The 16,656-nt window shown below is 39.9% G+C and overlaps 1 protein-coding gene across 3 annotated transcripts in view; it reads left to right on the plus strand.

The window, feature by feature from the left end:
- Positions 1–16,656, plus strand: part of PHLPP2 (PH domain and leucine rich repeat protein phosphatase 2) — a 73,019-nt gene that overhangs the window by 36,948 nt on the left and 19,415 nt on the right. For all 3 annotated transcript variants that reach the window (XM_067721260.1, XM_067721261.1, XM_067721262.1), the window contains 7 exons: positions 668–793; positions 2,483–2,637; positions 4,400–4,546; positions 4,923–5,153; positions 6,418–6,620; positions 11,524–11,584; positions 15,258–15,353. In XM_067721260.1, coding sequence (XP_067577361.1) covers positions 668–793; positions 2,483–2,637; positions 4,400–4,546; positions 4,923–5,153; positions 6,418–6,620; positions 11,524–11,584; positions 15,258–15,353 — 1,019 coding nt within the window. The remainder of the gene's footprint in view (positions 1–667; positions 794–2,482; positions 2,638–4,399; positions 4,547–4,922; positions 5,154–6,417; positions 6,621–11,523; positions 11,585–15,257; positions 15,354–16,656) is intronic.

The following is a 16,656-nucleotide window of genomic DNA, read 5'->3' on the forward strand; positions in this document are numbered from 1 at the left end:
TGGTTCTTTGTGACTGACTTCTTTCTCTTAATATAACGTTTTCAAGGTTCATGCATGTTTTAGTGTGTATCAATATTTTATTCCCATTTACGGCTGAGTAGTATTCCATTGTATGGATGTACTACATTTTGTTTATACATTTACCTGTTGATGAGCATTGAGGGTATTTCCACTTTTTGACTATTATGAATAATGCTGCTAATAATTCACATACAAATTTTTGTGTGGATGCGTCTTTTCTTGGGTATATACCAGGAACGGAATTGCTGCGTTGCATGGTTGCTTTTGAGGAACTGCCAGGCTGTTTTCCAAAGTGGCTGCACCATTTTACATTCCCACAGCAGTGTATGAGGGTTCCAGTTTCTCTGTCTGCTTGCTAATGCTTGTTACCTAACACTTGTTATTATCTGTGTTTTTGATTTTAGCCATCCTAGTGAATGTGACATGGTACTTTGTGGTTTTGACTTGCATTTGTCTAATAACTAATAATGTAGAACATCATATCGTGTGCTTATCGGCCGTTCCTCTGTCTTCTTTGGAGAAATATCTGTTCAGATCTTTTGCCTATTTTAAAAAATTGAGTTGTTTGTCTTGTTATTGTCCTTTGATTTTTGATTGGGATTGTTTACTTTAATTGGTTCTGGTTTTCTCCCCTTCTCTTCTTCAGGTAGAAGAAGTGAAGCGACGTCAGTACTGCCTTGCATTCAGCTCAGCTGGAGCCCAAGCTCAGACCTATCACGTCAGCTTTGAGACTTTGGCTGAGTACCAGAGATGGCAGCGGCAATCATCCAAGGTGATAAGCTGTCAGACCTCCTGATGTGGAGATAAGAGCAGAGAAACCCAACAGAAGTATATTTTGAAACTGAACTTACTCCCAAGAGATCAAATTATAATTCTTATGCACATCACTCTAGGCCTTTCTGAGTACATAGTGAATGAAATGGAATTCTCCCAGATCCTTAACTTATTATTTATATTTGCATAGTACAGAATGCTTACAAAAGTGTTTTCAGGTGCATTTACCTTTATACCATCTCTGTGAAAAAGGTAGGGCCTTGAAGGATTTGAGACACAATGAAATTCAAATGACTCTCCCTCGACCATAGTGGTCAATGACAGATGGAGCTGTTCCCTAACTCATAGCCTAGTGTATCTGTATGTGTTTAGCACAGCTGTGATGAACCACTTTAAATTTGAACTTATTGATGGGACATGGCCTGTGATCCTGTCACAAACCATTATTCCTGTATGCTGAGGATAATTGGCTTTTTAGCATAATTTCTGCTTTCCTAGCCTTTAAAGATGAAGTGCTCTAAAATTGTATTTCATTTTCCAAATTCTCTTGTTCTCCTAGCCATCTTTTCAGAATTTAAACACATTTTTCTTTATGGAGCTAAATAGCTTCATGAAGGATTGTTTCAGTATAATGACATGCCATCAAAACATGAATGACTTTTGCAGTGATATTTTGTTTGTTTTAGACCCATTTTCACAGTCCATGTTGTATTAGCCTACTATTATAGTAATATAAATCTTGTTTTGGCTTTATTGGATTTTCTGTACTTGTGGTGGTATAAAATCTCTGAATAAAACTAGTTTCAATTTTAAATAGCTATTTCATTCTTCTGCCCTTGTAAAGAGAAATTAATATTTTTTGAGCACCTTTTGCATGCTAAGCAGTGGTGCTGTGTGCTTGGTTATTTAATTTTCCTCGTGACAGATGAAGAAATTGCACAAGTAAGGAACAGGGCTTGTGTGGCTGCAAAAGGCTGTGTCTTTCAGTATCACACTCCCTCCTAAAGTTTTGTACAGTTACTTTGAATCATCTTAACTTCCTGCATGAACTGTTAACTTTCCATCTTTATGATTTGTATTTTTTTTTTTACCTTTTACTTGTAGACACTTTACAGCTTATACCTTTCTGTTTTTCAAGCATCTTACGGTTTTAGGAAAAAGTAAAAATTAACTGGTTCTTATAAATGAATAATCGGATCTCATGACCTTTCTTTTCTTTCCCATCTTACTTTTTTTAATAAATAAATAAATTTATTTATTTATTTATTTTTGGCTGCGATGGGTCTTCGTTGCTGTGTGTGGGCGACCGAGGGCTACTCTTCATTGCAGTGTGCAGGCTTCTCGTTGCAGTGGCTTCTCTTGTTGTGGAGCACAGGCTCTAGGCACGCGGGCTTTAGTAATTGTGGCACACAGACTCGGTAGTTATGGCTCGCTGGCTCTAGAGTGCAGGCTCAGTAGTTGTGGTGCACGGGGCTTAGTTGTTATGTGGTCTAAGGGCTTCTTCCCGGACCAGGGCTTGAACCCGTATCCCCTGCATTGGCAGGCGGATTCTTAACCACTGCGCCACCAGGGAAGTCCCTCCCATCTTTTTAATCGGTGCCTTTTTGTGTCAATGCCGTCCCATCCTCTGCTGGGTGGGAAACATTTGGGGCTGGCTCAGATGGCTCTTCTCTTTGACCTTGTCCAGGTGGTGTCCCAGCGTATCAGTACCGTGGACCTCTCGTGTCACAGCCTTGAGGAGGTTCCTGAGCATCTCTTCTACAGTCAAGATATCACCTACCTCAACTTGCGACACAACTTCATGCAATTAGAAAGACCAGGGGGCCTTGACACTTTCTACAAGTATGTGGGGCATAGGTTTCCAGACTAGCTTACTAAAACTGAATCGTAATCAGTACCTATAAGCGAGCATGTTTACCATCATATATATATTTGAAAACTTCCCCTCCGTTTTGAAGAGGAAGTAAGAAATGTTATTCACAGTTTTCCCACTCCCCTTTTCCCCTCTGTACAAGAGAAGGTAGATGCACAGTTTCTGTTACATTGAGCTGCCCTTGGTTTGGATAATCCTTTTCTATATGTCATTGACAGCAATGCGTGATCTGCCTCTAGGGTAAATCGAGAGATTCTGTATATGGGAAGTTTTTGAATCAGAAGTTTCAAACTTAACTAACTTAAAGGAAATAGGCCAGATTTCAAGAATTCCACTCCAAGGTTAGGGCTTTTATCTTTCCTTTGCACCTGCTACTGCCAACTCTGAAGTCTTTTGTCAGCTATGAAACCTCTCTCTTCTAATAAAGGAACCATTTCAGTCCTAAGGGGCAATGACCCATATATTTTCCCATCTCCTTTGTTAGAATATATTCCCCATTTCCACCCTCCACCCATTTCATCTCCTTCCTCCCTTTAAAAATGGACGGAAGTGAATAAATATATGATGTAAGTAATTGGGCTTCTTGTGGGGAGGAGAGAAATTGGAAATTAAAGCATTCAAATTATATGGTGATTAAAAAGATAAATGCACATTGAAATGACATATTTTATATACTTAGTAACTAATATTTCTAGAATAATTTTCAGAAAGCATGATTTTTACCTCGTCTGAAATGTTTTGCAAAGGTTTTCAAATATAAGCCTATATTTAGTAATGAAATAATTATTTTAATAATATTGATATTTAAAAATAAAAACAAGCTATAATTTTAAGGAAGTGGGTTTCTAGTATTTCCTTCTGTTTCTATGAAAAGAGGGTTAATCTAGTTTGAGGGCTGGATTAGCAATTTGGAAGTCAAGGTGCCAAGCCGAAGGAACAATCAGTACTCAAGCTGAAATTTTGGAAGAGGAACATTAGAGAGAGGTACCAAGGATTCAAATCTAGAAGCAGATGATACAGTTCATCATCGTGGAGGACACCACCTCAGCCTTACCGTCTTGTAATAGTATAGTAATGAAGTATAATACTTCTAAGTAGAATTACAGGAGTGACTCCTGTGGATCCAATTTATGATGATACTACCTCTCAGTGAGACATTATATAGATACTTCTACCAAAAAAAACTGAAGCATTAAAAATTAGTTCATGTTGTATATCATCACATTACAGTAAAACTCAGTATCACCAACATATTTTTAAGCTCTAACTGGCCCATTCATTTCAAGTGACTTTTGAGCCAGCATAGTTTCAGTACAAAAAAAGAAATTACTTATAATGGGATTTGATCTGAAGGTTTGTTAGCTATTCCTGTGTCCATGGGTTGATTAATTATTGTTAAGGCTTTCGTATATCGCACGTAGAAATTTAATAAAGGAAAACATTTGAAGCATATCAATAATGATTGATTCACTTTGATAGAAGATAATTGTACCAATGTGAGCTTTTCAAGATTTTCTGCATTTTTAAGGAGAAGAGAGAACAACTCCTGTCGCACCAGACCTGGTTTTCTCAACAGCTTGCACTGGGTATTAGTTATCTTAGTGTCTATGCCACACATAATGTTCGGCACATACTGAGTGCTCAGTAAATATTTGCAGAACAAATTCTTTGATGGACATTTAAAATAGATTACTTTTTCATTCAGTAGTATAATATGCCTTTGCTTTTTAGATTTTCTCAGCTTAAAGGCCTGAACTTGTCCCATAATAAGCTTGGGTCATTTCCTGTATTGTTATGTGAAATTTCTACCCTGACCGAGCTCAACCTTTCCTGTAATGGATTCCACGACCTGCCGAGTCAGATTGGCAATCTGCTGAAGTAAGTATCTGACTTTTACTAGATTTGTCTTTTCCTGTGTTTGCAGCGTAAGGAACTTGTCTGGCATTTGGAATGAAGGTAGTTCCATGAGCTCTTGCAGTGAAATAAATCATGTAATTATGAGGATTCTGGTCAGCAGCACCTACTTGCCTGCAGAAGTAACTAGCCCCTCAGTTTTAACAGCAGAGGCTCTGATTACCCTTGATGTTAGAGGGACCATCTGTATTTCAGTTATCTTAGTAAGACTATTTAGATAGACCTAGGGCATTTTATCATTATTGGATTCATAATAAGTTAATGACAAGTCAAAATCCATAATTCTAGTTCTATCCATTCCAGTTAAAACTTTTCATCAAGTTTTGTTTTCTTCCTGCAGTCTTCAAACCCTCTGTCTCGATGGCAACTTTCTGACTACTTTACCTGAAGAATTGGGAAATCTGCAACAGCTTTCCTCCCTGGGTATTTCCTTCAACAACTTTAGTCAAATTCCCAAGGTTTATGAGAAACTCACTATGTTAGATAAAGTGGTTATGGCAGGAAACCAACTGGAAGTGCTGAACCTGGAGGTGCTGAACTGTATGAGCCACGTCAAACATGTGGATTTGAGGTGAGGTCATTCTTCACCGTGCCTTCCTTTCGCCTGACCTGTAATGGACCTTTACATTTTCTTTTAATGAAGACTTTTTAAAACATTAGGATTTTAGAACACTGTATGTTTTCAAAGCTGTAGTTAAGCTTCATTTTTCACTCAATGGCAGAGAGATTATGAATGAGGTAGGTGTACCATGTGGTAGAGACAAAGGTTGTTCTGACTTACCCTCCCAGCAATGTTTTATGAGAACTCCGATTTCATCACATTCTTATCACGTTAGATTTTAGCAGTCTTTGTTGGATTTTAGCAGTCTTTTTCCTTGTTGTCAATGTAGTAGGTAGAAAATAGTATTTCATTGTTTTAATCAGCATTTATGGTGAGTGAGTTGAGTGTCTTTTTGTATACTTATTGGTAGTTTGTATTTTTCCATAAACTTGACCATTTTTCTATTGAATCATTGGGTTGCTTCTTGATATCTATTGTATTATAATTAAAATGTTAACAGTTTTACTACTAACAATTTTTAATAAGAGTTTTATTTCCTTTTTAAATATATTATTTATTTATAATCTTTTCCTAAAGGAAGCTAGTAAAACACACATACTGGATGTTCTGTCATTTACACTAAGTCATCGATGTCCCTTATAAAGACATAGTAACAGAAAAATTTATTGAAATGCAGGAAAATGAACAGGCCTGCATGCATTAAATCAGATACTTATATAGAAGAGAACAAAGAAGTCATTTTCTGTAATTTGCCCTTGAACTATTCCATATTGATACAGAGTATTTTCCTCTTCATTAATTGAGGTAATGGGAATCTTAGCACTAGAGAGAGTAGGCAGAGCAGTGAGAGGAAGTATGACTGCTTCCTCTTGCTCTTACCCAGTACTTACTCCGTGAATGCCTTGCTACTCCTAACCCGACAAGTTATCTTCATCTTCTTGTTCCTTTGTCCTATTCCTTCATCCCTACCTAATGTACTTGGTATTTGGGTGCAAGTTTTAAACTGTTTGTGGGCATGGTCCCCTTTCCTTTCTCTTTATTTAATTTGTACATGTATTTGCCAATCTGGATCGTCTCTAACTTAGTTTATAAACAAAGAACTCGAGGTACAGCTATCTGTGGTTATTTACTTAGTACCTTGCAAAATGAGGCAAGTAGTGAAATTCTTATGCTGTTTAGGAAAGAGAAAAAAGGATCATACTTCTATTTTTCTTTTGGTCAGCACATTTAGTAAAATTTATTTCTAATGATTTTCTTATTTCTGAATATTAAGGATGAACCATCTGAAAACCATGGTCATTGAGAATCTGGAGGGAAATAAGTACATCACCCACATGGATCTGCGGGACAATCAGCTGACTGACTTAGATCTTAGCTCCTTGTGCAACTTGGAGCAGCTGCATTGTGAGCGGAACCAGCTGAGGGAGCTGACGCTCAGTGGCTTCTCCCTTCGAACTCTCTACGCCAATTCGAACAGTGAGTTCTCTACCCAGTCTCCTGTATTTCCTCTTGTAGCTCTTGTCCAAGCTTTCCAAGAACGATGGCATCTGGGGTGTTCCTCAGATACTCTGCGAAGCGGAGTTTGAGGTTCACTGAGACCTAGCTTTAAGTTTGCCGTCAACACTTCAGTGGTTGAGATATGCATAAAAAGACATTGCAGGACAATTTGAGATTCACTAAGTGAACATAATAATAAGAGGCATTCTGCAAAATGACAGGAAGTCAGGAGGGTGGGCAAGCATGTTCAAAAGAGAATATCAGTGATGGTCTAAAACAAGGGTTGTCCAGCTACAGCCCAGGGGCTAAATCTGGCCTACCATCTGTTTTTGTATGGCTCACGTGGAATGGGTTTTTACATTTTTTAATGGTTGGATTTTAAAAAAATCAAAGGAAGAATAATTTTGACATGGGAAAGTTATATGAAATTCAAATTTAAGTGAATGAAGTTTGATGGGCACACACCCACATTCATTTGTCTACATATTAACCACTCTCATGCTACAGTGGCAAAATTGAGTAGTTTTAAGAGAGACCACGTGGCCCACAAAGGCCAAAATATTACTAAATGTTTAGCCCTTTACAGAAAAACTTTGCCAATCTCTAGTCTAAAACCTTGTACTGCCTCAGTTCCAGAATGAGAAGCCCTTCATTTCAATAGTGATTTGTTTGCCTCAGGAATATTTTTCAGTGTAAAAGGCCACATATTTGTTGAGGCCATTCTGTTTATAGAGAGTTCTTCTTTACCAAAGAAATTATACAGTTGACCCTTGAACAACATGGGTTTGAGCTGCACAGTTTTTTTTGCTTTGTTTGTTCTGTTTTGTTTTGGCCACACTGTGCGGCTTGCAAGGTCTTCGTTCCCCAACCACGGATTGAACCCGGGCCACAGCAGTGAAAGCACTAAGTCCTAACCACTGGACAGCCAGGGGATTCCCTGCACAGGTCCACTTAAACATGGATTTTTTTCAATAGTAAATACATTTGACCCTTGAATAATGCAGGGTTTAGAGGCACCAATCCTCTAAACAGTCAAAAGTGGGAGTATAACTTTACAGTTAGCCCTCTGTATCCGTGATTCCGTATCTGTAGATTCAACCAACCACGGATTGTGTAGTGTTGTAGTATTTACATATATATATATATAAAGTTATATGCGGATTTTCAACTGCACAGAGGGTCAGTGCCCATAACCCCCACATTGTTCAAGGGTCAACTGTAACTACTTTTTCTGTGTTTAAAGAAGTAAAGGAAAAGATGTTTAATTTCACTAAGTATCAGTCAAAGAAATGCAAATTTAGATAATACCATTTTATACTCATCAAATAAAAATAATAACACTAAGTGCTTACTGAAGATGTGGAGAAGCAGTACCTCTCAAACGCTGCCAGGGGGAGTTGGTAAAGCCAACATGGAGAGCAGCATGATGGTGTCAGAGAAGTAAGATACACAGAGCCCGTGTTCTAGCAGCTTCCCTGCTTGGAATATCTCCCAGACACTCACATAGGAGATGTGTCCTAGAATGTTTATCACAGCATTGTATGTTATAGTGAAAAAAACTAAAAATATGACTATAAATAGGAAAATGGGTAAACAAAGCAATGATAAATTTATATAATAGAATATTGCACAGCAATGGAAATGAATGAACTAGAGCTTTGTGTATTAGTATGGATAAATCTCAGAAATCTTTTGAGCAAAAAAAGAAAGTGCATATTTTGATATCCAGCAGTGAAAAGAATGGTCCTCTTGAAACAGAAAGGTACCTATGAATTACTCATTCTAAAAGCCTGTGGATTGGACTTCCCTGGTGGTGCAGTGGTTAAGAATCCACATGCCATGGAGCAACTAAGCCTGTGTGCCACAACTACTGAGCCTGAGCTCTAGAGCCCACGAGCCACAACTGCTGAGCCCACGTGCCACAACTACTGAAGCCTGTGCACCTAGAGTCCGAACTCCACAACAAAGAGAAGCCACCACAGTGAGAAGCTCGCACACCACAGCGAAGAACAGCCCCCCGCTTGCCGCAACTAGAGAAAGCCCACATACAGCAATGAAGACCCAATGCAGCCAAAAATAAATAAATAAATACATTTATTAAAAAAACAAAAACAAAAATAAAAGCCTATGGATTTAGAATGAGATACCAAGATCTGTTACCCCTCCATGGTGTTATTTCCTTTTGGCCAATTGTAATCAGATAATTCTTGGTTTTTCTGACTTTTTAAAATTTTGTTCCCCTTTTTGATACTCTTGTGACCCATATTGGTCTGATTTTTGGAGAGATTAATTATATTCAGGATTTTATTACTTTGACTGGTGGTCAAGAATAAACATAAATGAGGTTTGCTTTCTTATTTTTAACACTATGTTAGGTATTCAGGAGTCAGTGGTTGAGTACACTATGTTAGTTATATAAAATTTTAAAACACATAAAAATGTTGTCTGCTTAGCTCTAAGTATGCCATGACAGTATGAAAGAATCCATGGGAATGATAAAAATCATATTCCGGATGGTGCTTGCCTCTTGGTATGTGCAGCGTTTTAATTCTTAAAAAGGCTGAAGCATATAAGGCAGAATGTCACGATTTGTTAAAAGCTAGGTGATGGGTGAAAGAATATTTATTACCTTATTCCCTTTTCTGTATCGCTAAAATATATTATTAGGATAAAAGAGAGTTAAGACTTCTCTTTTCATTGCCTTTTATCATGTTACAGAAGCTTCAAATTGTAGCTTAGATTAATTGTTAGGGCTGTTGTTGAGTCGTGCTGTTTATACATGTTGTGAGATGGTAGTAGTTCTTTTGTCCTGGAAATACTTGTTATCAGGCCTAATGTGTATTCTTAAAGTATCTAGAGACTCTGAATGACTGGCCCTCTGGGAGAAGACCCATTGACATACATGTAGGCCTTCTTAGTAGATTCTGTCACAGTACTGTTAATGGGGCTTGTTCTGTTCACAGAATCCTTAAATTGTACAACCTGGAAGAATTCACATCAACACTTGAAGTTTTGACACCTCAAAAGTAAAGAACTCAGCTTTCAGCTTCACAAAAGCATTTTTCCAAATGGCCAGCTAGCATAGGAAGTGCCATCACACCAGGGTCATCAGGGATATGCAAATTGGAACCTCAGTGTGACACCACTGCACACCTCCCAGAATGACGAGAATAAAAAAGGCTGAAAATACCAGTGCCCGTTGTTGGGCAACCACTTTGGAAAACTGCATGGTAGTATCTCCTGAAGTCACACATATGCACCCACCTCACTCAGCAGTTCCTCTCCTAAGCTTGTATTCAACATAAATGCTTATGTTAGTCCACAAAAGACGTGGACAAAATGTTCACAGAGGCACTATTCATAGTAACCCCCAGCTAGACAAGACTTAAAATGCCCATCAACTCTACAATGGGTAAATAAATTGTGGTATATTCCCAGGAAAAATTCTATACAGCCATGAGAATGGATGAACTACAACCATATTCACTAATATGAACAAATATCTCACAAGCACAATGTTCAGTGATGAAGCCAGACAAAAAAATTATATATAATGATGTGTATATTTACATAAATAGGTAAAAGTAATCTGTATGTGGGGTAGTGACTAGAGGGAGGGGGGATGAGGAGAAGTTTCCGGGCAGCTGGTACTGCTCTGTTTCTTGATCTGCCTACTGGTTATACCAGTGTGTTCTTTTGTAAAAATTCATTGATCTATACATTTAGGGTTACTGTACTTTTCTTTATTTGTTTTGCTTTAATTAAAAATTAAGATGTTGGGCTTCCCTGGTGGCGCAGTGCTTGAGAGTCCGCCTGCCAATGCAGGGGACACGGGTTCGTGCCCCGGTCCGGGAAGATCCCAAATGCCGCGGAACGGCTGGGCCCGTGAGCCATGGCTGCTGAGCCTGCGCGTCTGGAGCCTGTGCTGCGCAAAGGGAGAGGCCACAACAGTGAGAGGCCCGTGTACCGCAAAAAAAAAAAAAACGTTGCCAGGGAAAATTCAGTTATTCATTTTTAAGGTTAATAAGCTAAGCAATTATTAACATTTAACAGCTGCCTGATCCAGTGTGACTCCGTTGCAGTACCCAAAATCCTCCAATTAGTTGTCGTATTTGGTTTTCAAATGGGGATCAAGCAGTTAAATAAAGTTAGTCAATGTGAGTTACCCACTGCTTTTTATAAATTTTTAATTTTAATAGATCTTTATTGGAGTATAATTGCTTTACAATACTGTGTTAGTTTCTGTTGTACACCAAAGTGAATCAGCCACATGCATACACACGTCCCCGGATCCCCTTCCTCTTGAGCTGGGACGAAGTGAGAGTAGCATCAACATATATACACTACTGAATGTAAAGTAGCTAGTGGAATGGGCTTCCCTGGTGGCCCAGTGGTTAAGAATCCACCTGCCAATGAAGGGGACATGGGTTCGAGCCCTGGTCCGGGAAGATCCCACATGCTGCGGAGCAACTAAGCCCGTGTGCCACAACTACTGAGCCTGCACTCTACAGCCCACGAGCCACAACTACTGAAGCCCGTGCACCTAGAGCCCGTGCTCTGCAACAAGAGAAGCCACCTCAATAAGAAGCCCACACACCACAATGAAGAGTAGCCCCCGCTCACCACAACCAGAGAAAGCCTGAGTGCAGCAACGAAGAACCAACACAGCCAAAAATAAATAAATTAATTAATTAAAAGTAGCTAGTGGGAAGCAGCAGTGTAGCACAGGGAGATCAGCTCAGTGCTTTGCGATACCCACTGGTTTTCATCTTTAGTTCATGTCAGTAGGTGACATCAATTTTCATTAGCTTTCCCCCTTGTTTACTCTCAGTTACATTCTTCTTTGGAGAACGTCACTAACACCAATCTGTTTTCTGATTAGGGCTGACAGCAGTGAATGTCTATCCAGTACCCAGTCTGCTCACTTCTCTAGAACTCTCCCGGTGAGTGTGTCTCATGAGGGTGGCGCTTGCTTGATTCCTGTATTTAAGAGATGTCTGTGGGCACTTGCACAGTTTTGAGGTACAAGAAATGCTAATACATTGAAATATTTGGATAACCAGGAGAAGAGCAAAGGTTGAGTGAAGGATTAAGTTTAATGGCCATGCTATTTAGATAAAGGAAGGTCCTCTTGAAACAGGAAGGTGCCTCTGAATTACTCGTTGTTAAAGTTTGTGGATTTAGCATGAGTTGTAAACAAAGATCTCTTTCCTCTGCATGGCAGTGATTTTCTTTTTCCAATTGGAATCAGATAAGTCTTGGTTTTTAGTGACTTAAAATGTTGTTCTCTTATTTTTTTGATACTCTTGTGACCCATGTTAATCTGATTTTCAGAGAGATATTAATTATATTCAGGATTTTATTTCTTCTGTTTGTGGTCAAGAACAAATGTAAATGAAGTTTGCTTTCTTTCCTTCATTCATTTTTAATACTGCGTTAGGCATTCAGGAGTCACTGGCTGAGTTTTACAGTCTAGTGGAGAGTTTGACCATCAAATAAGCAGTAAGAGGGCAGCATCGTAAGTGCTGTGAGTATAGAGTGCTAGAAGCAGGTACAAGGGGCAGTGGACAGAGTCCTATATGCTCAGGGTTTTCATAAAGATTAAAGGAGGGCTTCCCTGGTGGCGCAGTGGTTGAGAGTCCGCCTGCCGAAGCAGGGGACAGGGGTTCGTGCCCTGGTCTGGGAAGATCCCACATGCCGCGGAGTGGCTGGGCCCGTGAGCCATGGCCGCTGAGTCTGTGCGTCCGGAGCCTGTGCTCTGCAACGGGAGAGGCCACAACAGTGAGAGGCCCGCGTACTGCAAAAAAAAAAAAAAAAAAAAGATTAAAGGAGACAGTAAACGCAAAATATGTAGCATAGTGCCTGGCATAAAATAAGTCTCTCAAGAAATATTAGCTGTGATAGCCAGGTTTCTTTTTGTTGTTGTTACTTTATCATCATTATTATTAAGCTGTTGTTCTAGATTCCCTTCCATCCATTTCTTTCTGTCATATCTTCCCATCAAAACCCCAACATGGATCAAGACTAAGATTGACCTTCCCCACTGAGCTTGATCATTACTGAAGAAGATCATGTATTTAGTTTCCAGCCTCATCTGGAGTCTCTTCTGCCGTCAGCTCCTTCGAGTGTCCTGACATCTGTTCCAAATTGCTTGGCTTCTCTCAGCCCCACTGCCCCTCATCTCCTTGGCTCCAGGGCTCAGTTTCCCACTTGACTGGGAATACAGAGGTCATCATGGGTGATCTCTCTCAGCTTCCTACCCCCTTGTGTAAATTCATGTAGATTCATATCCGTCCTCTGCTTCTTTCCTCTGTTCAAGGCCAGTCCAGCCATCTGTGCCTTTGATCCCGTGCACTCCCACTGCCCTGGACCTTGCTCTGTTAGTCCTCCTCCTCCTCCTCCTCCTCTCACGCGTGTTCGGTGTTTTTCTTTTTTCTTTCTTTTTTTTTTTTTGCAGTACGTGGGCCTCTCACTGCTGTGGCCTCTCCCGTTGCGGAGCACAGGCTCCGGACGCGCAGACTCAGCGGCCATGGCTTATGGGCCCAGCCGCTCCACGGCATTTGGGATCTTCCTGGACCGGGGCACGAACCCGTGTCCTCTGCATCGGCAGGCGGACTCTCAACCACTGAGCCACCACGGAAGCCCTGGTGTTTTTCTTTTCCTTGGTCTCTATGCACACTCATAGCTCCTGTCTTAACAAACAAAAAATGTTCCCTTTATCTTGCAACCCCTCTAGTTATTGTCTGTTCCCTTATCCCTCTCATCCCTTTTTGTCCAAATTTCTCAAGAATTATCTGCATTTCTTGGCTCAATTTCCTGTTCCCCTTTGTTCACCCCACCACAACTGGCTTTAGATCTCCTCTTGTGGAACTTTTCTGTATTGACACTGTTCATCTTGTTTTCTTTTCTTCAAATGTGCTGTTTCCTTGGCTGGTTGAGACTGATTTTTTTTCATGCTGCTCTAACCATTTCTTCTGTCTCTTCCTTAACTCCTCTTTCTTAGCTAGCCCTTTAAAGGTCAGTTATCCCAGGGTCTCTCTTTGGCCCACTGCACTTCTCATTTGACATGATCTCATTTACTCCCAGGATTTCACTACACTTCAATGTCAGCATCACCCAGATCACCAGTCCAGATCTCCTTCCTTCAGCCTCAGACCTGTATGTCCAATTTCATAACAGATGTTTCAACCTGTACTTCTCCAAGTACCTCAAATATGTGCAAAATTAAATTTATTATCCACCCCTCCACCCGCACTTTAACTTGTTTTCTGTTTTGGCTTTTGGCGTTATCATAAGACAATCAGATCCAGATGGACACCACTGAAATTCATGATTCCCAACCTCATTTGGAGCCTATCAGTCCTTTCTCTGGATAGGATTTCCTCTCTGGTCATCTAGGCTAAAGCCTAAATATCACTTTTGATTCTTCCCTCTGCTCCACTCACATGTCTAATCCATCTCCAAGTCATTTTGATTTTTGTCTCCTACATGTTTCTGGCCCCCCTCCCCTCCTTTCCAGGTGTGTTACTACTCATTGAGGCCCTCATCGTTCCCTGTCTGGAATTCTCGTTATAACAGCTTCCTGATTACGCTTCCTTTTACTAATATCACCACCTCAACCAGACCTCCGTGTATGCACGGAGTGAGCTCCTAAAAGTGCAAAACTGCTCACCAACCCTTCAGCGATCCCCCTATGTCTGCAGGATAAAGTCACAACCTCCTAGACATGATCAGATATTTCTAGCCTTGTTTCTTCCCACTCTGTGCTCTGTATTGGCTGTTCCAGCATCACCAAACTGCTTATTATTCTTTTCTTGCCTCTGTGCTCTAGCTCATGTTGTCACCTCTTACTTGGAATGTCCAGCACACCTCCGGTGTGTACAGCATTCTTCAAATTCTACCCCGGATGTCATATTTCTTAGGGAGCTTGCCTTGAAGTGCTTCCTTCACTAAGCAGTCAGAGCAGCATCTGCGTTTCTCTTACAGCACTTATTTCATTCTGCCTCATCATATTGATCCATCGATCAGTAGGTACTTTGAGGCTTGGGGAAGCTAAGTAACATCTGAAAATAAATTCCTGTGACTGAGTATCTGCCCAGTGCGCTAGTAAATATTTGAATTCACATTCTAAATGATCCGGAACTTTTCCCCCACTAGTTATCTTTTGTCCTTACTTCCTCACTTTTATTCATTTCGTTCATTTTTTCCCAGAATTTGCTTCTCTTCTCCCCGCATCATTACTTGAGGAAATCCTACTCATCTTTGAAGATTTGTTTAAAATGCCTCTTCTTCCTTTAAGGCTTTCCTCCCCTTCCCACCCCACCCCACCACCTATGTGCTTTTCTATACCGAAGGCTTTTGTATCTTCATTGAGCCCGCAGCACGCTTGATCCAGTGTCAGGTATGTGTGTGTGCTTGTCTCTCTCCACGTTTCTATCAGCGACATTCATTGAGCACCTACTGTATTCCAGGCAGTGCATCAGGGATGCCTTGGGGATAGTGCTTCTGCCCTCAGGGAGCTCAGGGGACCATCAACGGTACATTACAGACTAGTGAAATGGAATGAGTTCCACTCATCATCTTAAATGATGCCTTTTAATTATTTATTTTCTGCAGAAACCTGCTTGAGTGTGTCCCTGACTGGGCCTGTGAAGCAAAGAAGATAGAAATATTAGATGTGAGCTATAATCTCCTGACAGAGATTCCTATGAGGTATGCATGTGTTAACGTATATATTATGTGTGTATTTAATTAATTTTCCTATATTTGGGTTGCCTTTCAAGGGTACTTAGATTCATTTGTTCAGTAAATATTGAGTATCTGCTAAGTGCAGGGCAGCGTGAGTGCCGTAAGGAATACAGTAACGCCTAAGGCATAGTCTTGGCCTGCAAGGAACTTAGTAAACAGATAGTTGGGGTGACTTGTGCAGAGATAACTGATAAAATGTAACAAGAGTTGCTGGCATAGGTCGGTGACATGATAGTGATAATAGAACATTTGTATTGGATGATTTATTATGAACTGGGCAATGTTCTAAGACCTTCACTTTCATTATCTTATTTAATCCTGTATCAACCTTATTTTATAAGTGCTGTTATCCTTCTCTTACAAATAACGAAACTAAGGCTTAGAGTGGGTAGGTAATTTGTCCAACATTGCACTTAACTAGGAAGTAATAGGAGCTGGCATTTGAATGGAGTAGTCATTCTTACTCCAAAGCCTCACCCTTGGTCACTACACTATATAAATAAAATGTTTTAGAAATTCAGAACTTTGGATAATTAGAGAATGCTTCATGGAGAATGCCTGTTTGAATTGACCTTTATAAGATGGTAGGATTTCTGTATGTGGAGGGGAAAGATATAGGTGTTGGGAGGTGTGGGGGGGGTATATTAAAAAGTACCAAAATGTGAAATGTGAGGTTATTACTTAGTGGAGTCTTTAAAAGTAAATTAGAGGGTTTGTAGCATAGTAGGTATGAACACAGCTTTGGAGTCAGACTTTAATCCAAATCCTGACTATACCATTTACTACATTTGATGTGAGATCTTTGGCAAATCAAAGTCACTTAACCCTTCTGGACCTAATAGTTAAATGTCCTGGCATATTTTAAGAATTGAATAAGGAGTAGTGTTTGTTATAATAAATTTTGTTATTAGCTTATTATAATCAATTATATTAATAATAACAAATTCACTGAATTTTTGGTGCTATCTGTCTAGACCTAAAATCTAAATTGATTTATTACACAAATTGCTTTTTTTGTTTAGATGTGTTCTGGGCTGTGTGCTTTCATTAATTCACCTTTTCCCAGAATGACCTGAATGACTTCCTGGTGCGTGGTGGGTAAACATATGGTTGTGGCTGCTTTCTTGGCTCAGGCACCTGTCAGTGATTATACTGTCTAGAAGAACACAATTCTATTAGTTTACTGATTTTAGTTAAATAGCCAAGGGAAGACTCAGGAAGAGAGATTTAAGTCCGTTTTTTGTTGTTGTTTCTTTGTGCTCTATCC

This window comes from Pseudorca crassidens, chromosome 20, assembly GCF_039906515.1.
Source record: "Pseudorca crassidens isolate mPseCra1 chromosome 20, mPseCra1.hap1, whole genome shotgun sequence".
NCBI classification, from domain to species: domain Eukaryota; kingdom Metazoa; phylum Chordata; class Mammalia; order Artiodactyla; family Delphinidae; genus Pseudorca; species Pseudorca crassidens.